The sequence below is a fragment of the Tamandua tetradactyla genome, chromosome 24 (assembly GCF_023851605.1).
Source record: "Tamandua tetradactyla isolate mTamTet1 chromosome 24, mTamTet1.pri, whole genome shotgun sequence".
NCBI lineage: Eukaryota > Metazoa > Chordata > Mammalia > Pilosa > Myrmecophagidae > Tamandua > Tamandua tetradactyla.
The window spans coordinates 9,622,341-9,647,071 of NC_135350.1; the positions used below are offsets into that span (position 1 = coordinate 9,622,341).

Here is a 24,731-nt window from a genome sequence, read left to right on the forward strand (position 1 = left end):
GCAAATGTTCTAAGAAACATTGATGCAAATGTTCTAAGAAATGATCATGATAATGAATATATAACTATGTGATGATATTGTGAATTACTGATTATATATGTAGAACAGAATGATCATAAAAAAATAAAAAATAAAAAAATCAGTTGATGATAAATGTATGTTTCTCTCTTGATTGTATTCTATTAATCTATATGCCTATCTTTATGCCGGCACCACATGATCTTGATTATTGTAGCTTTGTAGGAAGTTTTGAAATTGTGATGTGTGAGTCATCCAGCTGTTTTTTTACTTTGTTTTGGCCATTCTAATCCATGAACATGGGATATCTTTCATTTTATTAAGATCTTCTTTAATTTATTTCACTAAAGTTCTGTAGTTTTCAGTGCACAACTCTTGAACAGTTCTGTTAATTTCATTCCTAAGTATTTTACATTTTTGATGCTGTTGTGGAGTTGTTGTAACTTCAGTTTTTGATTATTTATTGCTATAGTAAAGAAATAAAACTGGTTTTTGTATAAAAAAAAGATCCATGGAACAGCACAACAGATGCCGTTAAACCATGGACTATACTTAATAGTATAATTATAAAAATGCGCTTTCATAAATTGTAACAAAAGTTCCACACCAATGCAAGATGTTAATAATAGGGTGGTATGTGAAAATCCTGTATTTTATGCATGCTTATTCTATAAACCCATAACTTCTCTAATAAGGGAAAAAAGAATAAATAGATGAAAGAATGGAGTTTCTCCTCCCTTCTCTCTTTTGTTTACCCTGTTCACTTTTCATCTTCTAACTCTGTAATTTGCTTTTGTTTATTGTCTATTATCTATTGCTTGTCTGTCAGGTTCTTGAGAGCAGGGATCTTTGTCTATTTTGTTCACTAATATCTGCCAAGTGTTATTACAGTGTCCCAGATCTAAATGTACAAAGAATATTTGTTGAATGAGTATCTTATTTTAAAGACTGCCAAGGGAAGAATTTCTGCAATTTTACTTGGCAACATGTTCAATGTCTCCTTAACACGTTCCTCTTTGAGATCAACTGAATTTTTGAAACATACATCTTCTTCTGATAATTCTGGATAAAATCAAACATCTTTAGATATAATGCTTTATAATAGGGCTTAGCACCTCTTCAGTGATCTTTCTTTCCCTCGTGAGTGTGTATATATAAGCTTTGAAGGGACTAAACCGAGTAAGAACTGGTTGATGACTTGCCATGTTCTTATTTTTGGTCTTAATAAGCTGTTGTCACCCCAACTGGTGAGGCAGCTAATCTCAAATCTTTGGCCCATAGAAGTAAACAGATCCTTGATTGTAGGCCCTCCACAATTCATGCAAGTGGTAGCCAAATTAGGGCAAAGTTTATAGAATCAGGACTGGGTATGGAGCCCAAGGCAAATGAACCCCAATGGCTTCCCAGAACACTTTCTTGAGATTTTTAAATAAGATTATCCCAACATTGGGATAGAAAAAAATGTGGACTTATGCTATACAGATGAAACACTTTCAGTGGAAGAACTCTAGAACATAGGTTAGGGTTAGGGTTACTGCTGAGGATCTCAGAGCTGTCCTAGGAACTAACTATGTAACTTTTCTAGGGTTTCCATATTACCCATCTGTAGAATTCTCTCCCTTGCCCTTTTTAAATTGCTTCCTGTCTCCAATGGTCTTTTTTATTTTTGAGACTATTTTTGTACAGTTGTCATACACAAAGTACTTAACTGTATTTGTAAATTAAAATTTACAGTTAAGTCTACATTGTTGTGAGTTACCATTTTCACACACCTTCATGAGTCTCCACTATTTGTTAATACTTTCAGGCAAAACTGGACTAAATAAAGGATTGATTTTGAATAGACATTTAATGTAACTTTACAATTAAATCCCTTTAAAAATAAAGTAATTTGGTATTTTTACCCCTAATTTGGCTGGAAAACACAAGAGGCCATACATCCATATTTATATGCAACAATGCTCTATTTATGTCAAGGAATATTTCTTATGGATAAGATAGAAAAAGCTTAAATTGATTTTTTTCTCTTCAGTTTATTTTAATTGTTTATTCTATTGCTTGGATCACATGAAGAAGGCGGAAAAAGAGATATGTAATTAATTTTATTTGCATTAAACCTATTCATTTTCAACTTGAAATATAACTCACTTGGCAACTGTGCCCTGAAACAGTACTGTATTAGTTTATTTATGAATATGTTGCAAATGTCCCCTGAAGAGAAAGTGTGAACAACAGAATATATTATCTGAGTGAGCATCTGCTGTAACACATAATTCAAAATTAAATGATGCATACAATAAATCACATGCTACCTCTATATTAAGTGATAATGCTCATCAAGAAGGCTATTTGAACTTCCTTTTCCTAGAAAGTTTTAGGGTCTTTAAAAAAATGCAATTTCATTGAGATGTATTCACACAGAATATAATCCACCCAAAATAGAAAGTGAACCACAGTTGCAATTCATCACCACAATTTTAGAACATTTTTATTACTCAAAACAAAACAAAACAAAACAAAACATCCCATACTCCTATTCCCCCCATCACTGACCCCTAACATTGGTGTGGTATATTTGATACTGTTACTGTTAAATAGTCTGGTGTGTGAAGACTTCTCAATAAAAAATATTAAAAAAAAAAACCCCCAAAACCAAAAGTCTAGTTTGCAATAGGTACATTTCTCCCATATACAACTTTATTATTTACTCCTTTTAATAGTTGTGCATTTGTTTGAGCTCATGGAAAACATTTTTATATCTGTACTGTTAGTAACAGTTGTCATCCAATCACAAATTCGCTGTTTTACATTCCTATGTTTTAACTTCCACCTTTTCTTCTGGTAACACATGACTCTAAACTTCCCCTATCAAACCACATTTATACACAAATCAGCACTGTTAATAACAACTCAAAATAATGTGCTACCATCACCTCTATTCATTTCCAAACATCTAAATTCAATCTAGTTAAAAATTCTGCACATATTAAGCAACTGCTGCCCCTTCTCTAACCTCATTCTATCTCCTGGTAATCTATATTCCAATTGAGTTTACGTATATAATCAGTTCATATTGGTGAGCTCATACAATATTTGTATGAGATACAGAGTAAGGAACACCTGCTGCTGAGGAGTCTTACTTGTCCTGGGTCCTAACTATGTAGCTTTTCCAGGGTTTCCATAGCATCTCTGTATATAATTCTTTTCCTTTTCATGACCTAATTTTGTTCCTCACAACCAAAATATAACCTACTATGCCTCTCCTGAGAATGGGGGACCTTTTACCTGGAAGTTAATCCTATTGCCACTCTTTGTCATTAATCCAACAATGCTTAATGACCAATGTTTCTTCTGTTTCTTTTCTGTCCCAGATACAGCATCACACTGAATTCACTTTGGCAATTTGCAATAATACAAGATTTTTACAAGTGCACCACCAGCTGTACACTCATTCCAGTTGCACTTTCTTTTCTTCCCTTGGTTTCTTACTTGATTCTGTCAGCTCACACCCTGGCTTGGACTCTGGCTCTCAACTGTTATACCTTTTGTAGTTGCCTGTTAATTCCACATTCCCAACCTTGGGTATATTTCCCCTTCGAGTCCCAGCCTGCAGTGTAACTTTTCTATTCCTCCACTTAACCCTACCTAACAAGGTCATTCCACATCAGAGTGGACAAAATTAAAGATGGCCTACATTAAAGTTGATGTGCATGGGATGAGCTAGAGCATTCTGTTAGCACTGTGAATTTAGTTGAGAATTTATAGTGCCATCTGGAATCCAGCCTCTTGATGGGAAAATCACCAGCTGTGCCGTAAAACATCAATGTCTATGGAGACAAAATGTTGGAGAAGGAATAGAGTCTTGTCATTTATCCAGTAGGTAAAGAGAGCAATGGGTTATTTTTATCTTACTTACAAAGGACCTGGAGCTCTTTCACAGGCTGTACATTGAATTGTAATCATGTTTACTTGTCTTCTTTCTGAAAGACCACAAATTCCTCAAAGGCAAGGCCCTTACTTGTATCTCTAATGCCTATAGTAATGTCTGATATGTGATAGAGATTAAAAAACATTAGGTCTTGAGCCAAAATCTCCTGACTGCATTGAACAAAAGGTCCGGCCCAGAACTAGCCATCAGTGCCATCTGCAGACTCCAGGATGAGTGAGGTCAGTGGCCCACTAAGCCACTGATTGTGCCTCCTTGATCAGGATCTTGGTAGGAAGACGTGGTCCTGTTGATTCAATTCTGGGAAGTACTCAGTGCTCCAGTCCTGTGATTGATCTTCCTGAATAAAATGAGAGACCTCGGTTTTGCCTAATGTCGATCCCTGAAAGATTTAATTTTATTCTTGGTTCACAGATAGCACCTGATAAATCAAAATAAAATGTCAACTTCATTTATATTTTATGAGGGCATAAAAAGCCCTCAATACTTTAAACTTAACATTTTAATTGGAATAGTTCATATGGTCAGAAGCTTGGACATGAAAATTGTGTTAGAGTGAAATATTACATATACTTGTCTGTATAAATTGACATGAAAAGATATACAAGATATGTGAACTGCAAGCAAGTCATAAAATATTAAGCACAATTAAGAGTCCATGATTAGGGTTGGCCACGGTGGCTCAGCAGGCAGGAATGCTTGCCTGCGATGCCAGAGGACCCGGGTTTGATTCCCAGTGCCTGCCCAAAAAAGAGTCCATGATTAAAGTTGTAAATCATGTTTTCTTTTTAAATTATATATTCACGTAGTATTATTTTTTACAATTATATATTGCTTTTATAATTTAAAACAATGACAAAATTAATGATAATGTTGAAAACACATTTATTTACTAAATCAGTTTGAGGCTGATTTACACAAGATGATTTCAACAAATAAAATGTTTAATGAAAATTGTGGTATACAATGTACTTGTCTCTAGAAAAAAGTTTTATTTACAAGTTGAGGAATGAAGATACTTCTTTTAGTTAGATATAGGTCTTAGAACAATATTCATTATGCAGCACAACCATAATAGAAGTGGATTTCCTATGAATAGCTCAAGTATCCAGTGAAGCATTATAGGTGAGTCATAGTTTTCTCTTGTTCAATCATATTCAGAAAATCTAATGTGTTTACTTGCTTGTTGAGTCTTTGCCAGTCTAATCTTTTCAGCTTTGGTGATTAACTATGGAGAAAAAAGAAATGATAAATTAGAATGTATTGGATACTCAGGAAAGCAAAAATAATTATGACTAGAAAAAATTCACAATAGCATCTTGAATGAAAATTTTTAAAAGGAAAAGAGACATGAAATAGTCAAGCTTAAGTCAAATAAACCAACCGAAACAACTGTCTAAGTTATAGCTTTGTAACCATAATAGACACTGATTTTTAATTACCCAAAACTTCTAGCCTTTAGGTTCATTTTACTAAAATCTTTAAATTTTCAGCTGTCACTCCACATTGATGATTTTATTTTTATCCTTTTAGGAGGGGTCAGGATCCATACTTTTGTTGTTTTATATGCCCTTGGGTATGAGTATTACCATGACACTTCTTCAATGATATGTGGTCCTTAATAATTATATTGTGTCTAGCAATTTGTGTATTATTTGAATGAGACAACATATTTTGGGCCGAGTGCTACATAAAGTTTTGCTTAGAAAAGTAAATTTAGGAAATTAAAAATATCCTAAAGATGTATTGTTAAGAACACTTGTTATACCATTTTATAAATTTTAGAGATTTCTTAGAGAGGGTAAATGAAATTACATGAAACTCAGGATGAAAACGGTTGAAATTGTCTAAATTTCCAAAAGCTTTCTAATGGAAAAATTTTAAATATCTTGCTTAACACTTTGGAGTCAATTCATATCTTTTTTTCTATTAAAAAACATTGACGTTAATGAGTGTTCCTCAAAATATATCTTTTTTAAGCGTTTGGTGTCATGTGGCCTTTGGCAAGAAGTCACTTTTAGATTAGACTTATTTATCAGTGAAAGGTGAGTGGTCAAAATTGTAGTGATTTAGAACTCTTGTCATACCCATGTGCTATTCAAATTCTGCTTCTACTGCCTGTATATCTGACCTGTTCAATAATTTGTACAGAAGAGACCATTTTGATAAAAACAACAAAAAATGTTTTAAAAGGTGAAGACAAATAAGAAAAAAGCTTCATTTTATCTCCAGGAGCTCTTATGCTCTAAGTGATAGGAAACTTACCAACATGCTCTAAGTGATAGGAAACTCTACATAGATTAGGGCTAGCAAGAGTAAGTAATAGACATACCATTTGGTAGCCCTCACCTTCCTGATCTTTTGTGAGAGGTCATTAATTTAATGTACTGGTATTTGTAGAAAATAAAAATGTTCTTTACCTATTCATTTTCTTGCCCCTTTCAATTCTCTATTAACCAAAGAGGGCTTATGAAATTGTTCCCAATATTATTCTACTCTATGTGTAAATTAAGAACCATGTTTTTAACTAGTGCTTTTCTTTCACTCAATGATAGATGAATTATAATACTCCTGCTGAAACACTTGGCTGCAGTGAAATAAAGTATTAAATGTCATACTATGGGCAGAATCACTTACATCCTGCTAATTTTTTCTAAGCACTTAAACTTCATTACTGAAGTGTTCCCTGTACTACAGTCACTCTTGCTTCCTAGTCCCTGAAGGCCTCTACCCTTTCTGTTGTTTCTGTCTGGAAAGCTACACTTCCACTCTCCCGGCCTGCTGGCTCACTTTCCTAAGGTCTCTGCTGCAAAGCCACCTTTGCAGTGAGAAATTTCCAAGCAACATCACCTGATATACCTACCACTACCTTACAATGCCCTTTAATTTGCCTTAGTTTTCTGCACGACACAACCTGCTCATCATTATCAGATGTATCTTGTTTATCTACAAGCTTCATGAAAACAGGGGCTTTGTTACTCCTGGTTTTATCCTAGTTCCTAGTACAGTGATTACACAAAAGGAGGTATTAAAAAAATATCTGTTGAATGAATAAAGGAAGTAGGGACTGAGAAACTAATTATGATACATTCCTCTCTGAAAAGCTTTGTATGATACCTAGTTTTCATTTCATTAGATGAACCAACAAGCTACTTCCATAGTACCAGGATCTCATACTTCCAGGTTTCTACTTATCTAAACAAATCCTGCCAGCTACAGGCCAGACAATGCAACAGATAAACGAGGTCAATGATAGAGTTACTCATTGTATTCTAACTCAATTTATTAAACTCCTTGGCCAATTTTATAATTTCCTTGCCTCAAGTTTTAACTTTTAAAGATGGAATCTTTCTAAATTTCTAGAATCTGAACTATATTATTATCTCCTCATTTAAAATATACACATAATTTAAATGAAGTTTCTCACGTATTAGAAGAAGTATTATTTAACCAATAAAAGGCTGAATTTCAGTTAACCTGTCAAAAATTTTTTTTGAATATCTAAATAATCTCAAGCAGGCTTCGAAATTAACACCTCATAGACCTGAAAGAGTACCTAAAAAGAAAGGAAACTTCCCCATGGCAGCAAATTCAGTCTTTACTCATGGAAACAGAATTCACAAAGACCAGTAGGAAACATCCCCCCAAACCATCTTAAATTCTAAAGAATCCCTGCTACAGAAAACTGAAAAAGACTTGATTTTTAAAAAATAAAAAGAAATTTAAAAAAGAAAGAAAGAAAGAAAAAGGGTGGGCCATGGTGGCTCAGCAGGCAGAGTTCTGCCATCCTAGAGACCTGATTTCCATTCCCACCCAGTGCCTGTCCATGCAGAAAAGAAAAAGAAATAATTTTACGAATGACCTGAATAAACAGACCTAGAAAATGGAAATATGGCTTAAGTAATAATCAAGTAAAAGGAAACATAGCTTCTTAGATTTTCTCAGGATTTAAGTATATGTTTCCTTGTGTCCTATTTTGTTCTTAGCACCTAAAAATGTTTTAACTTTTACATGTGCAATAATTTATTTTAAAAGAATATGTCAGCTCAATTAGCAACTATCTAATAAATTGCCCAGTATCATTTTAAATTGACACAAAAATGAAATTACTGAAAAGACTTGCTTTAAATTGTTTAAGCTTATTTATATCACTTGTTGACTAGTCTAGAGAAAAAGGAATAAAGCATTATCCTTTTTGATTGATAAGGATTTTCATTGCTAATCATTGCTACAGGGATCATTATACCTGAAGTCTCTGAATCTTATCTGTGGAGTTTCCTATCTGTATAAATTACACTCTTAAATACATTGTGCTTTACCATTAAGACAATCTTTAAATACTCATTTACATCAAACTAAAAAACAGACTAGAAATCAAGACCTTTTGACCTTACGTATATCACTGGTTTAAAAAAAGAGGAAAAGAAAAACAACTCTCAATTAATTTTATATACCCTTGCAGGTTAAAACAATTCTGATTCCATACATTTTGAGATCTAGACAAGGAAGTTTTAGTTCCCAATCTAAAACACATTATATTCTCTGAAAATCTTCGCTAAGGTATAGGAAAACCAAAGTTATTTTATTACTACATATTATAGACTTTTAGAAGATATTCATCCTCCAGAAGTTAGGCTACAAATTAAAAAACAAATGTGAATTAATTACCTTCTCAGTGCCTCTTTTCTTTTCTCGAGGTTGATTAAGCTTGGCCTGCCTATCTACCAAAATCTTCTGCCAGTACCTCTGTTCATGATCACCTTGAAAACAAACAAAAATCTTGATCACTGAACTACAGATGCATGTAAAGAAGCATGCATATTCTCAGTAATAGAACTAAGAATAGTTATTTGACTATTTACAAAGCCACTTTGTGTGTATTACCTAAACTCAGAAAATATAATACAATCATGGCAATAAGAATTTTTAGAAGTTTCTATGAAATTTTACCAGAAAGGATCTCGAGTTTCCAGCTGTGTTTCTTTTTGATTTCCGTATATGTATTTATTACTGCTTCAGCATCCTCAGGAGTTTTAAATCTAGCATGGCATTCTGTATCTCCTTCTAGCATATCAACATAAACAACTTCTGAGATCGCTGCCAAAGTATCCTGCATTAGAGTTCAGTAGAAAGACTTAAAATAAACAATAAATTTTTTTGGTAATAATTTAAAATCTTTCCTAATGATTGTGTCAGACTGTATTTGTAAAAAAGCTATTAGGTAGCTTAATGTGAGTAAATATATACAGCAAACATTTCTTCTAAAATATACACAAGTGCTCTTAAAAATAAACATGGAAAAAGAAGAGAACTTATTTAGTATCGATTTGCAATATAGTTTACTTTCATTTATTCTCTTTAAATCATGTCCTTAAAATCTGAACTACAATGTGAATTCTGAAAGGACAAGATTTGAAGAAGTATAAATTATTGTCCAGACTCTAGTCCAGTGCCAAAAATGAATGAATGAATGAATAAATAAATATCAAGAGGTCCAAATCCAGAAATAGTTAAGTAGAAGGAATAAAATTTAAAACTTGAAAAAAAAAAAAAATTGGGGAAAAAGGTGAGTTTTTTTACTTACCTTTACAAAATCACCTATCACTTAAAATATATAATGTTCAATTTTTTTTATAACAATTCATAAAAAAAGCCCTCAAATCCACAAAATCCTGAACATAGTTTAAGAACTCTTATTTCTGTTAGAAAACCTAATGTAACCTCTTTTAAAGAAGCTGTGGTCACCCAGCAAGGAAAAGTTTTACCTATAATGCCTGCTGTGAGGGCAAATTAACAGATTCTTGCATTCCTCATCAATTTTTTTTTTCCCAGCAGGTTCTCCAGAGTATACAAGGCATTTATGCAGGAATGTTACACTAATTCTTAGTTCATCAATTCCCACTCATAAAGTCAAAAGAAATAAATGAAGATTCCCAACTGAAAAGGAATTTTATCAATCTTTCCTCCCTACTTTCACTCAAATTTCCAAGACACAACTAATTTAGGTTACTTTTGTTTTTTTTTTTTAGGTTACTTTTGGATGTTGAGTTTTTTAGATGTTTCAGTTATGGAAAAAACAAGGGAGGAATACCTGGAAAAGTTATTTCAGTGTAGAATAAGAAATGTCTATTAGTGAAATGTCTATCTAGTGAAAATCTGTGAGCTTCCAGAAGCCAGAGGCTAAGGTTTTATCTCATCCCAAAGCTTTAGCACACTGCCTATCTCAAAATACACACTTAGTAAATGTTTGGTGAGTCAATAAAAAAACATGAGAACTTGAGGAAAATATACTTGCCAATTCTTCCCAATCTAGTTCCAGCTAATACCAAATTTACAAAGCAAAAACAAAAGCAGTACTAAATTGATGAAATCTGAATGTATTCGTTGGTAGTAGTGAGAGTTCTGAAGGTGATTTATCAGATTAGACTACTACAAGTCAAAAGATATTTACTAAATATCCATTATAATGTCAGGCTAATCTCCTAATTTAAAACCCATCCTAGAATGACAAAGTAGTCTGGTAATCACATGGGCAAGCCACAGACAGCAGTAACCAGTTTTTGTTCCAGCAGAATGTAGGTAAGTACTAACTTGATTAATGGAGTTATTTTGTGATTTCAATGATCATAAATGAAGAATTTGTAATTGATGTAATTACTATTTAGATAATAAAGGCTCTTTGATAAATACAATTGAACCTATGCCAGTAAACTTCAAACTTCAAAATTTGAGTAATTTTTCCATTAAATCTTTAGTAAGTTGACTAACCAAACCTAAGTTCCTTGATTTGTCAGCCTTATCCCAAATTCTATACTGCTACCATACTCTGAAAAGAAAGCTGGTAAACCCAATTTTAGGACTGTTTAAACACCTCCCCTATACTGGAAAGAGAATTCGAAGTTTACTTTTTATTGACAGCTATAGGATTTTAGGTTAGGATTTCAGATAATTAGTGTCTGCAAAATTATTAAAAGTGAGCAAGAACTCCAATGGTTTATTCAAACTAAAAAATGTGTGGCTGATGAATGAGAGGGGAATGGAATTTTAAAAATATTTGGAATCCTGTACAAGGAAATTTTACATAGTTTAAAAATAAAGTGCCTCCCAAAATGGGTAACAGAATACAGGAAAAGATACGGTACTCTCACCTAAAGGAATACGACAGCATTAATATCGAAAAAATACCATGATATGTTGGTATTAAAGGTCTTTAGAAGGTAATTGTATACATAAAAGAAAATCATAGAGCAGTTTTTATAGAAATTTAGAGTGTAAACTTATGTAGAAATATGGATTTATGTTGTACACACATGCAAAATTTTTGTAGCCTTTTTTAGTACTTTATACAGAAAAGTAATTGGAATTTTAAAAATAATCAGTAGGGGTTGAAAATATTTTACCAAAAATTATAAACAACAATGAAAAATTTAAAAAGCTATTTCCTTCAATAAAACACTGCATTTGTTTCAGGAAAAAGTTTCAATTTTCAAATAGGATTCAATAATAAAAAAAAATTAAACCCAAATTAAATGAAAAAATATACAGATTACCTTTTATTCCAAAATAGCAGTTTTGACTTTTTTTTTGAAGATCACAAAATCTTTTAAGAATGTACTGAAAACAAATCCACAAATCTCTGGTTCACTCCAAAGTTAGACATTATCAGATTCTTACAATTTCAAAATAATTTCAGAGGAATTCTAATGTCGATTAAAATGTTCTGGTGCTAAGTATTTTTTCAAAACTCATTTTCACTGAAAACAAATAAAGCCTCACAAAAAATACTGGGAAAATATTTTACTATATTTACTTCTTTCGCTACAATGGCTATAATACATGTCTCCATTCAATCACACAGAGGTCAACCACTAGAGACAACAATAAAAATAAGTACAAATCTCACTGCAAATCGCGGAACTGCAGATTTTGCTAAGTTAAAACTGATAGTTACTATAGAATTTAAAAGCTCCAAGTAAATTCTGATTTAATTTGCTTCATTTTCCATTTTCCAAATATTTTCACACACGAGAGATACTAAGATAAGTGACAACTACCCAGGAGTCTCAAAAGCATTACCCGGACTTGTTTTCTGCCAGGTAAGGGCTCAGTGCTGACAATCTTCACAATCACTCCACTCACAAACTGTGGTCCCATGGCATTAACTTTCTCCTGGGGGCCACATTCGTCATTATTTGCTGTTGATGTGAGAAGGAAAAGATCAGAAATAAATCTCCCATGCCTAACAATTTAATATTTAGAATAACAATAAATGGTTCCTTGAGAATAACAACAATGAATGGTTCCTTGATTTCTCCGGTTGATTTAAATAACTAAGAAACTCAATATATTGTATTTCACACTGTTTATTTCAGACCACAATGAAATAAAATAGAGTTTTATTACTTTAAACTATTGCTGTTAGAAGAACATTTGTAAAATCCTAATATGGCCCTTTTTCCCTGAACCAAGTTAGCAAAGAACTTAATAAAGAAATAAACAGGCATCGGATACATCAGAATATTCCATGCACATTATAACTTAAATGTGAAAATCTATATTTCACAAGAATCTTTAATTTTTTCTTGCTTGTGGTTTATACCATGGGATGAAATTACAATCCTTATTCCTACAAACTTGTTCCTACAAATTTTTATACCTATAATCCATAAACTAGGCATTTGATAAATATATACTAAATTTGATTAATAATGCAACTGTAGGGCGGGCCGCGGTGGCTCAGCGGGCAAAGTGCTTGCCTGCTATGCCGGAGGACCTCGGTTCGATTCCCGGCCCCAGCCCATGTAACAAAAAACAAAGAAACAAAATACAATAAAACAAGAAAATGTTTAAAGATGTTTCCCTTTCTTCCTTCCTTCCTTCCTTCTCTCTGTCTTTCCTTTAAAAAAAAAAAAAAAAAAAAAAAATAATGCAACTGTAAGAAAAACTCATAATTAAAAGAGATGCTTTTTAAAATGGGCGGTTCCTATATTCCCATTTTATTAAAAAAATATTTATTTTATAAATATTCCTATACAAAGAATAAATCACATATAGACAACCTGACAAATGAATAATTATCCTAATTACTTCCATTTTATAATTACATTTTTTAAAATGAAAGGAGCCTTTTGGTATATTAGCAGTATTATAATGCTATAAACACCATCATAGTATAGTGGTCATTACCTTTTTCATTTCTCATTCCTGAATTATTAGGTATACCACGGTCTATTTCCATTTCAGATTCCAATTTTAGTTGGGATATTGTTTTTTTTAAAGAAGCCATGCTGGCCTTTTGTAGAGCTAAATATTCTTTTTTCAAATCCATCCATTCACTCCTGTAAGGAATAAAAAGTAACTATGAAACATTGATAACAAATGACAAATGCAAAATAAGTAAAAACATTTAAATAATACTTATTCACAGTGACTTGCAAGCACTTCCTCAACTTTTCTCTCTCTTTAAACGTATGCACTTAAATCTTCCTTGATTCTAAATCAGACTAGGAGTTAAAAATTTGTAAATTAAATTCTTGAGCTTGTTTCAAATGTCTGCATTTTTTGAGAATAAAATTTCAGAATTCATTCATTAATTAACTAGGAAAATTTACTACAATAATCAGCCAAGTCTGGGGGGAAAATTAAATTTAGAGATTATTTGTTAAGGGGCTTCCAAAGTGAGAGATAACATTCCTTAGTATTTACTTGACTCAAAAGGAATTTCTAAAAAGAAAAAAACACCCCAGGGAAGCAATTTATGTATTTGCATACATTTAACATGTAGATATTTCTGCAAACAGGTAGAGCTCCACCAGCTAGAAACACAATGCCTCCACTGGCTCCCCAGGAGCCCTCATTGTTACCCTAATCTATGCCATCAAACAAGCAGATAGGAGGTTTTTTTAATGAGGTGGATACCTTGAGGTAATGGTTTTAGCTGTTAACATTGACATCTGTATACTTCAAAAAAAAAAGCATCTAGACCCACCCAGGATCATACATTCCCTGAGAACTGATACATTAAAATAACAAAAGGCTCTTGTAATGATTCTCAGAGATAAAAAGGCAAAAGGAATTTAGGAGTTAAGAACAGTATAAATACAAGTGCCTGGAGTCTTTGCCTTTTACTCTTCTAGAGAACGGCTGCCCTGTTTGGAATCTAATCCTGGAAGGTAAAGAAAATTTTTCTTCAAAAGGTATGCCATTTTTTTCCCCCTGAACTAAGTCCCGTGTCTAAAAGAATGGATATCCTTCAACTTTAACATGGAGGTGCTTTCTGTTACTTTTAAAAAAGTAAGTGCTTCCATGTTTTAGTAGAAGTGTATTCAATTTGGCCCTATGGATGAACACGTCAGCCCTCAGAATTTAAAGCGGCCTAAGGGATCCCCTTTGCTTTAACATGGGGGTACCTGCTGTGTAAAACAAAAGTAAGTGCTTCCATGTTTCAGTGGAGGTGTCTCCAAACCAGCACAATTGTGTTTCATACAAGATGTTGTTCGTCAAGCCATTTTTTTCTTTCTTTCTTTTTTTTTTTTTTTATAACAGGTTAATGAGACTGGGCTCCCCACCACTTAAACGTGGATGTACTTGCTTTGGAACAGGAAAAGTAAGTGCTTCCATGTTTTGGTGATGGTGAGTCTTTTTACGACTGAAAACATTGTAGTGTGTTTAAACTATAGACTTTTAAATAAACCCAAAGAGGGATCCCCTCTACTTTAACATGGAGGCACTTGCTGTGACAGATAAAAATAAGTGCTTCCATGTTTGAGTGTGGTGAATCCTACACAATCTTCAGTCATGTTATCTACATTATTAGGAATGCAATGCAATTTTGGTTACAAGCCACTACTGTTGCTAATATGCAACTCTGTTAATATAAACTGGAATTGCACTTTAGCAATGGTGATGGAATGTGCCTACTGCCAACTGTAAACTGCTACAAACTTACTTTGATAGTACTCTTAGTGGTATAACCTCTTCTCCCATTTTGTGTCTCTCTTTGTGCTTTTTCTTATGCTTTCTTTTTGATTTTAAGAGGGATCCATCTTTTATATCTCCAGTTTCCTTTTCCTCTTCTGTAGAGAGTTCTAAATCTTGGACAAATTAAGAATCTAATTAGACATTTGGCTACGAAATGTATGAATAACCTAATCCTTTGTTTTTCCTTACCTTTGTTTTCTTTAACTTCTGAAATTTCTTTTTTAATGCTTTCTTTTTGGGCTAGTTTCTTTACTTTTGATCTGGGAGCGAGGCATTCTGCATCTTCAGAGCTACTTTTTTTCCTTTTTTCTGTTCTGACTTCAGGTAAGCTGGATGCTTCAGCTTTTTCACGTTTTTTCTTTTTCTTTGAGGGTGGCTTTTGGGGTTCACTGATATCTACCTCGGAGCCCTCAGATGTGGTCCTGGATCTTTTAAGCTTACAGATGCTCTCATTGCTTGTGTCCAAATTTGCCTCTTTGGCTTGGACATTATCTTCCTTCTTCACTCGGCCTTTCTTCTTCTTTTTCTTTTTCTTTTCTTCTGTAAGAATGCCATTATTAATGCCTTTTGTTTAGCCTTCATTTACTTAAAATATTAATGAACTTACCAGGTACTCTGAGGACAGGAATGGGCTTATTCTTCACTGTTTTAGGAAATATTCCTGGCTTTCTTGGGGCTTCTTCTGGTGGATTGTTAAGAAACTGAAATGGTTGCAAAGGTTTGTTACTGTAATTGATTAATTTTTTTTTCCCTTTTTCTTAGGCTCTGGACCTACCTCAATAGCTTTTGCTGCTTGTTCTTTTGTCTCAAATTCCACAAACGCAAATCCTTTTGGGTCTCCAGTAGATTTATAATGTGGGATGCTTATATAAACAACATTGCCACATTTTCCAAATACTCTTTCAATCCAGCTGTGATTAACATTTTTGGGAAGTAATTCCTATAATAAATGGAACATAGTATTAAATATTACCTTATAAGGGTCAATAAACTTTACATAAATTAAGTTTGTGTCAGTTTTTTACTGGAGATCTGGCGGGGCTCAAACGAATGACTTACCACATACACTGTCCGTTCATCCTCATCCTTTGGTCTTTCACCCAGGGGCTTTTTTCTCCTAATCCTGGTGCCTTCTAAATCAAGCTTCAAAAAAGTATATTAAGTTACTTTTATAAACTTTATAGTAAAGTTATGTGATAAAACTTGTAGTCATTCTTACCTCTACAACAGCTGAGCTTTTCAATGCTCTGGCTATAAGTTTTCCATCGGTGGTCAATTTTTTCATTTTGTTAAATGACATGAGAAGCGATATATCTACATCTAAGAAAAGTACAAAGTGAAAAAATAGCATGCACGATCAATAGGATGTCATTTGTTTTTATGGCCCAAGTACTTGTGTAGGTATGTGCAGTGCAGTGCAGTTCATAAGAAAATAGTGCATGCTTTTTTTAACTCTCAAATCCCAAAAGCTCAGTTCCAGAGAATAGCTTAAAATGCTACATTGGATTAGAAGTTATTACATGTGACTTATGTCCCTTGGTAAAGTCGCACACTGCCCTCTGCAGGCACCTGCTTTTTGTCACCACGTCAAAAATCTATAAAAGCGAAGTGGTCTTTATGCAAAAAATACTTTAGGAGTAGATATAAAAGGCAGTTCTTAACTAGGTTCCACTCCCACCAGGGTAGTAGTCATTGCAGCCTTGCCTTAAGATAGATTCCTGTGGGAAATTAGGAATAGGGATGCCTAGTATAGTCCTGGTTAAGAGAAGCTGAGTATAACAGCTTACTTTAACACCCCTACAGTTTCATTACATATTGAAGCAACTTACATCCATCTCTAGATTTTTCTATCTGCTCTCGGAGGAATCTATCCTTGTGAAGATTTGCATCTCCAAACCAGAAGTCCACTTGTTTAGCAATATCAGCAAGCACCTGTTTAACTCGAGATCGTTTCTTTTTTTCTACATCCTTTTTCTTTTCAGTGCTTTCCTCTATTGTCTTGTTTTGATTTCCATTTTCAGTTTCCATTCTGTGAATTAAAAGAATATTTAAATCACCACAATAATGACAGAAAAGCCTGAGATTTTAATTGGTCTGAGAGAATAACAGCCATAATATTTGGCTATCAGAAGACAATTTTTTCAGGGGAACACTTTGCAAACATTACAACTAAAAATCTCATTGGACTCGTGTGGTTTTAAGGTCCTGTTCACTTTTTACATACCTTAGTTTTTCACTTAATTTTACCTCTATCATTGATCACTGCTTTACTCTTCCATGCCTTTTAACCTGTAGGACCAGTTTACCCTAGTCTAGTATATCTTTACACCTCTACCAAGCTAGTCAAATCAGAGTGCCAATGAGGAACTCAGACATTCTTGATCTCAAAAGACATTAAAAAGTTATTCACATTTTTTTGTACTACAATCTCCAATGAAGAAAATCAATTGATTTTTGATTTGAATATTAAAAAACGCCAATTTCTACTCTCTAGATGAAGAATTCAACTATTAGATTGTAGAATCAGCCTTCTCTTTCACTTAACATTCCAGTTATTTCTTGCGCAGAAATCCCCAACATACACCTTCCCTGTCAAGTTTCTTTGCAAGCCACTTTGCCCCCTCATCTCCAGCCATACTGGCCTCCTTGCTTTCCCTTAAACTCTCAGTGAGAATATTCTGAACTTGCTCCTTTCTGTAAAACACTTAAACCCGGAAAACATGGCCCACTCCCTCTTTAAGACTGCTCATATTTCATCTCAATGAGGTCTGATCTCCCCTGCCTCCCTGCCTTATTTTTCTCTATAACATTTGTTATCTTCTAACATTACTATTCAATTTATTTGCTTATTCTTTATCCTTCCCCAAATGTAAGAGCTATGAAATGAGATTTCCTTGGAAACAGTAAAGTTAAGATAAATGGGGAAGGTTGTGTGGATCTCCTATTGCACCTGGACTGGGGCAGCTATTAGGTTCTCTAGCAGGCCTCAGAGCCTATGTGACCAGCATGGCATAAAAGGGGGTTAGCTTTTGTATGCCAAGGTAACCTAAACACAGGTTGGCTCTTATCTGTGGCAGCCATATATACCTGCTGTGAATGGGAGGGGGGTGAGCAGTGGATGGTGGAATTGGGTAACTCTTGGATATGGTAATTGTTAGGCCTCCTGAGATGAATACCTGGCCTGTTATGTCTTCTGCCTCATATCCCTCTTTAAAGTGAAGTAAACACAGCATTTAAGCCTATTTGCGTTTCCTGAGTCTTGACTGTACCTAGAACCTATAACTGAGCAGTGATGCCACGGATAGTGACAGAAATATGTTTTCAAAGTGATAGCCAGTAAGAAGGTATGAAGTCCTTAACATACTTTATCTTTTTTTTTAAATTAAAAAAAATTTATTTATTAAAAAAATTTAACAGAAAAAGAAATAAAGACAATAGAAAAAGAAATAAAATGAAAACAGAAAAGAAAAAAAAGATTATATCTACCATTACCCCTTACCCCTCGCTTTCATTGATCACTAGCATTTCAAACTAAATTTATTTTAGCATTTGTTCCCCCTATTATTTGTTTTTATTCCTTAACACACTTTATCTTTCCCCCAAAGTCAATGGAAGTCTTTTGACATTTTCAGAATAGGCTTTGGTTCCTCAGCCAAGTACCAATTTTGAACATATACAAGTAACAAGGTATTTATTGACATTAGCTTAATACACACAAAGTAGCTACACATCATAATTAATAAATAACCAAGTATGATTTAGTACCCCATAATGACATTCTTCTTCTTATACGTTCATTTCAACCCACACTGTCAGACTCTCCTTCCCATTCTTCTAGCAAAACTGCAGACAAGGTCACTGATGACCTTCACTGTTCCACCTGACTTCTCAAAAGCATTTCCGGCTGATAACTCCCTCTCTGAAAACACTGTCTTCATATGATTTCATTTGCTCCTGACTCCAATATTCAACTGTACATTTGACACCTCCACTTGTTTATCTAAAAGGTACTTCAAATTTAACATGGCAAAACAGAACTCTTAGGGCGGGCCACGGTGGCTCAGCAGGCAGGAATGCTTGCCTGCGATGCCAGAGACCTGGGTTCGATTCCCGGTGCCTGCCCATGTAAAGAAAAAAAAAACAAAAAAACCCCCAGAACTCTTGAATTTTAACAAATCAATACTTCCCCTTGTTTTTCCCATTTTAAAATAATACAACTGCTGAGAGCAAAATCCTCAAAATCATCCCTCATTTTCCATCTCACCCTACAGCTAATTCATCAGCAATTCTGTGAAGAATACGCTCAAAATATATCTTGAATTCGAATACTTCTCATCTCCTCCATCACAACTACCTGGTTCAAGGTACCACTGTACCTTGCCTTGACCACTGTAAGAGGTTCTTAAAGGATCTGCCTGTTTCTGCTCTACTTCCTTTATCAATTATCTAGATAGCAGCCAGGACAATTGAAATATGTAAACCAGATCATGTCAATTCCCTGCACAAAATTTTCTGAAAGTTTTTTAAAACACAGAATAACATCCAAAATCTTTACTGTGATCTTCTAGGTCCTACCTGATCTGGCTGAGTTACATCTCTCTAATTCATCTCCTATGATGTTTCCCAGTGAGCTCACTCTTGCTACATCATACCATCTGTGCTGGTTTGAAAGGATGTATAGACCCTAGAAAAGCCATGTTTTAATCTAAATGCCATTTCACAAAATGGCAGAACAATCCCTATTCAATACTGTATGTTTGAAACTGTAATCAGATGTGATTTAATCAAGAGTGGTTGTTAAGCTGGATTAGGTGATGACATGTCCCCACCCATTTAGGAGGGTCTTGATAAATTTCTGGAGTCCTATAAAAGAGGAAACAATTTTGGAGAATGAAGGAGATTTGGAGAGAGCAGAGAATGCTGCAGCACCATGAAGCAGCGAGTCCACGAGCCAGTGACCTTTGGAGATGAAGAAGGAAAATGCCTCTGGGGGAGCTTCATAAAACCAGAAGCCAGGAAAGAAAGCTAGCAGATGATGCTGTGTTCACCATATGCCCTTCCAGAGGAGAGACAAGCCCTGGCTGTGTTTGCCATGTGCCTTCTCACTTGAGAGAGAGACCCTGAACTTCATCAGCCTTCTTGAACCAAGGTATCTTTCCCTGGATACCTTTGATTAGACATTTCTATAGACTTGCTTTAATTGGGACATTTTCTTGGCCTTAGAACTGTAAACTAGCAACTCATTAAATTCCCCTTTTTAAAAGCCATCCTGTTTCTGGTATATTGCATTCCGGCAGCTAGCAAACTAGAACACCATCTTTCTATTCTTTAAGTATACTGGAGCCAAATCCACCTCAAAGCCTTTACTCTTGCTGTTCCCTTTGACTTCTATGCCACATTTGTATTGATTATTTCATTCTTCATTCAGATCCCTTTCAAATGTCACTTTCTTAGAGAGCCTTTCTCTACCATCCAATCTAAAATAACTCCCTCCTTACAAGCCTTAACCTTACCCACCCTCTCGGTTACCACTTTCTTTTTTGTCCTCTTTATCACTACCTGTAGTTATAATTTTCCTGTCTTTTAATCTCACTCGGAATGTAAATTCTTTGAGGCCAGGGACTTTGGCTTGATCACCACTTAAGTAGTTGCTGAATAAAAGTAAATATATTTAACAGCACCTTATAAAATGTAAAGTATTAAGCATTTCAAGTGCTTCTGCAAATGGGAGGATATACATAAAATACAAATATAGGATATGAGTATCACTACAGTTGGCACCATTACTAAATTTCCCATACCAACTAAATTATAAAGGGCAGACTATCAGCTAATTCCTTTCCTTATCAAAGGCTGACACCTAAAGGAAACGGGACAAAACTGCATATGCACACAAAGTCACAATTCTCCCAGAAAGCAGATATTTACCATCATTCTCATTTTTCAGCTGAGAGACCTGTCTTCACTTCTTCTGCTAAAATTATTTTTCTGGATTGGGTGAATGAAATAAGCCAGACTTACAAAAGGACAAATGTTATATGTCAGTGATATGAAATAATTAGAATAAGCAAACTCACAGAGTCAGAAACTACCATTGCCAGGGGCTGGGGTGGGGGTAGGGAATGGGGAGTTAATGATTAATTGATACAGAGTCTCTGTTTGGGATGATTTTAAAGTTTTGGTAATGGATGCTGGTGATGGTAGCACAACATTGCACTGTGAACATAACATTGTGACCAGCACTGAACTACATATTTAAATGTAGTTAAGAGGGGAAATTTTAGGCTGTATAAATGTTACTAGAACAAAAATTAAAAAAATATATATCCATAGGACTATATAGCAGAAAAAGTGAATCCTAGAGGAAACCATGGACTATAGCTAATAGTACAATCATAAAAAAGTTCTTTCATCAACTGCGGCAAATGTACCATACTAATGCGAGGTGTTATTAATAATGTGGTATATGGAAACTGTACTTTATGCAGGATTTTCCTGCAAATCTATAACTTCTCTAATAAATATTCTATGGATGATCAAACAGCTTCAGTTTAGAGGGAAATTTAGATGAAGCAGAAAGTAACATAAGTTATGGCACAATTTACCTCCCCTACACAGTGGCTGCAGAGGTTCAGGAAGTTACAAAGCAGTACTTTTGTTACAGGCTCACACTTTCTTGTACTTTATCAATATCAACAAATATGTGTACTTTCATTACAGGCCCAAATCAAACTTAGTTATCTTACCTCCCCAGGCCTGTTCTTCTTCCTATCATCATCATCTCGTTTAATGATACCATATTCCACCTAGTAAATCAATCTAGTTATTTACTAGCTGTATGGTACTTGGGCAAATTACCTCACCTCTCTGTGGTCTGTACAATGTGGATAAAAATCTTAACTACTGAATAGTGTTTTTATTAAATAACAATTTATTAAATATTTTTAATAAAGCATTAAAATTGTTACATGGTACACAATATATATAACCATATGGAAAAAGTTTTCTAAACCATTCTAGAAATCATCCATCCTACATAGAAATTATGCGGCTTGCGGTAAACACAGAGCTGAAGGTTCTTTGAAGTCAACCTCGAGTCAAAACTTTCAACAGTAATTTCTTAGCACCTTCCTGTAACATAGGAAGTAGTATAGGGTCCTACACATTGCCACTAGGCAAATTTCTGTTCTAACTTGGGGATTCTGAACCTGAAATATTTGGCACTATACGTGGGTTTCAAGTTTTTGTGAAACCCGTGAAATTCTTAAGACATATTTAAAAAAAATCGTGATTCCTGTACACAGATAAAATGAATACATGCCAAAGGTCCTATGTAAGTAATTAATGGATCAGTGGTTAAAAACCATCTTAAAGTTGAATTCAATGAGCAGACATATAGATTGGCATTCAGAGATACTGAAGTCAATTTGCTAAATCAATTTGCTAATAGCTGTAAAACTGGTGAGAACAATAATTAATTGCCTCTCCACTGTACAAAACTAAATAGCTTTATTATCAGTTTTCTACAATTTACACAGTCGTAAAATAGCTCAATAGTAATGAAAAGCATATGTAACTTTGAACACCTGGAATTTCTGCCATTTCAATGTCTTTGCCTTGCATGAGTGTTCTCTCTTGTTTTATAAACCTCTATTCAGCATTCAAGGACAAGTTTAAATGTCTTCTTACGTTCTCTGGCCTCCCACCACATCTTCCCTAATTGCTTTCTCTAAGGATCCCCATTAATGCTGTCACTATATAGTGTTTTTAACGCTTATAATTTGTGAGTTTTCTTCCATAACTGGATTTTCAACTCTGTGAAGGCAAGGACTTTCCTGTAAAAGAATAAAACTAAATTTTGGAATACAAGTCCCTACATTCCCTATACTTTACTGGCCAACGCTCAATCCCAAATTCCAGAAATTAGGAACGTTCTCTACACTCTACTACCCGTCTCGGTACCCGTACTCACGTACAGACGCTGCTAAATGTGGGGCGTGTCCCAAACCTCCCAACGTCCGACCCTAGGCGCCTGCACGCTGTACAAACTGCAAAAGCCGCCAGAGAACTGCGCGTGCGCAGAGACAACTCGTACTGGTGAAATAGCGATGGGTTCGTGAGAAGGGGCGGGGTGAGAAAGAAAACAGATAACAGAATGGACAGCAAGACAAAAGAACTACGAGCATTTTAGACCTTCCCCACCCTGACCGATTCTGTGGTCCACGTGCAACTTACTCGATCCAGTTCGCAAAACAGAGGGTCAGAGACTACGTCCTTCTACCCTTTCCGCCTTCGGAGCTTTACAGTCGTGATGACTCGGGCGTCATAGGATGAGCGACACCAGTCACCCACCCACGAGACAGACCAGGAGGCGGCGCGAACGTCATTTAGCTCTCAGGCTGGGACTGGCTGCGGGGGCGGGGCAACGGGGAACGCGACCGGCCGAGGTGGCGCCCAGCCAGTGAAGCATTTGATTGGCCGTTTGAAAATGGCGGTTCTCGTCGAGGGGTTGGTGGGCGGGCTAAGCATTGGGTCCTGATCTGGTGAGGGCCCAGGTGAATGACGTCATCTTCCTTCGCGGGAGAAATTCGAAAGCATTTGGGCTATGAACAGGTGAAGTGAATTGTTTTGGTTATTTCTGGGGAGTGAGGCTGGGGGGCTTGAGCAAAAGACCGCATCGCTGATTTGGGGCGAATTGACGAAAGAATCTGCTCCACAGGAAGCGGATTGGAAGGAAAGCTGTGCGGAACCTGGTTTAGAGGGGGTGGCAGTCACAGATTGCCTGGAATAATTGGTGTCTTTCCTTCACTGCCCTTCTTTTCTTTTTTATTTAAAAACAGAATTTTCTTGAAACGTTTATTAACATTTATAACAAATCATTCGATCTTTTTCACAGTTTTTATGAAGTTTTTAAGAATTAACTATTTCAAAAGTATTAATGTAAGCCAGTCAGATATGAATAAAGCTTAAAATATATATATTTTATAATAATATCTACGTTCTTTCTTGGGATGATAGTGGTATTACTGTAATAGTATTAGGTTTTCTTATTAAAAATTAGTTGTTTTCAGGATGAATCGTTATGAAATCTTGATTTTTATTACTCTGCAAAGATGGGTAGAAACATTTAAAATTATCTTTCAGGTTCATGTGAACTATTTTATAGAAAACCATTCAGTATCGAGGGTTCTTTTTTTGGTTTCCAGAATTTGGCTTTATTTTGCAATACAGAAATCATTGGGAGCCATTTTGAGACAGGCATCATTGAAGTAGAGGCTCTGTCAAATCAGTGATGCACTGCAGATGATCCACTGAAGAAGCCACACCTGGGATGCATGATGCTTCTCATTATGCCTGCTTTATGATAGGTATTTTCCCCCCTTTTCTCTCATCAGTTTGATTAAACACCACAAGTAACCATTTGTCCATCCAAACGACTCTCAAATCTGGAGTTTGGCTGGAATTGTATGCCCAAAGAAACCAAACTTGTGGCTTAGTATCAAGGGTTCTTTTTTTTTTTTTTAATTTGTTTATTAATTAAAAGAATTAACAAACCAGATGAAACATCAACATATATAATCAGTAATTCACAATATCATCATTTAGTTGCATATTGATCATTTCTTAGAATATTTGCATTAGTTCAGAAAAAGAAATAAAGACAATAGAAAAAAATAAAACGAACACAGAAAAGAAAAAAAAAAGATTATGCCTACCATACCCCTTACCCCTCGCTTTCATTGATCACTAGCATTTCAATCTAAATTTATTTAAACATTTGTTCCCC

The 24,731-nt window shown here is 34.8% G+C and overlaps 2 protein-coding genes across 20 annotated transcripts in view; one reads left to right on the forward strand and one right to left on the reverse strand.

Annotated features, from left to right (window-relative positions):
• Positions 1–4,876: 4,876 nt before the first annotated feature.
• Positions 4,877–23,468, reverse strand: LARP7 (La ribonucleoprotein 7, transcriptional regulator). 8 transcript variants are annotated; one of them, XM_077142524.1, is made up of 13 exons: positions 23,180–23,468; positions 16,774–16,973; positions 16,164–16,264; positions 16,004–16,087; positions 15,720–15,884; positions 15,552–15,645; positions 15,134–15,484; positions 14,913–15,057; positions 13,151–13,302; positions 12,041–12,159; positions 8,915–9,074; positions 8,633–8,724; positions 4,877–5,192 (listed from the first exon to the last, which is right to left on the reverse strand). In XM_077142524.1, exons 2-13 carry the CDS (start codon positions 16,970–16,972, stop codon positions 5,112–5,114), a joined length of 1,743 nt encoding a protein of 580 aa, XP_076998639.1. In that variant the 5' UTR covers position 16,973; positions 23,180–23,468; the 3' UTR covers positions 4,877–5,111. The 8 variants fall into 8 exon arrangements, with proteins under 8 accessions (XP_076998639.1, XP_076998634.1, XP_076998635.1 ...); XM_077142519.1 differs by lacking the exons at positions 4,877–5,192; positions 8,633–8,724 and adding exons at positions 20,873–20,932; positions 22,917–23,038 and having other exon boundaries at positions 8,923–9,074; positions 12,019–12,159; XM_077142520.1 differs by lacking the exons at positions 4,877–5,192; positions 8,633–8,724 and adding an exon at positions 22,921–23,038 and having other exon boundaries at positions 8,923–9,074; positions 12,019–12,159.
• ZGRF1 (zinc finger GRF-type containing 1) overlaps positions 22,956–24,731 on the forward strand; it is a 250,677-nt gene continuing 248,901 nt past the window's right edge. For 10 of the 12 annotated variants that reach the window (XM_077142504.1, XM_077142512.1, XM_077142513.1 and 7 more), the window contains exon 1: positions 22,956–23,557. The gene's annotated coding sequence lies outside the window, so the exon portion shown is untranslated. The remainder of the gene's footprint in view (positions 23,558–24,731) is intronic. The other 2 variants (XM_077142509.1, XM_077142511.1) reach the window with 1 other exon arrangement.

Coding starts and splice junctions, on each gene's coding strand:
- LARP7 (XM_077142524.1), bottom strand. CDS start 16,972: ATGGAAACTGAAAATGGAAATCAAAACAAGACAATAGAGGAAAGCACT. Junction 13,303..14,912: donor CCACTAAGAGTACTATCAAA/GTAAGTTTGTAG, acceptor TATTCCTTACAG/GAGTGAATGGATGGATTTGA. Junction 9,075..12,040: donor CTGGCAGAAAACAAGTCCGG/GTAATGCTTTTG, acceptor ACTCTAATGCAG/GATACTTTGGCAGCGATCTC.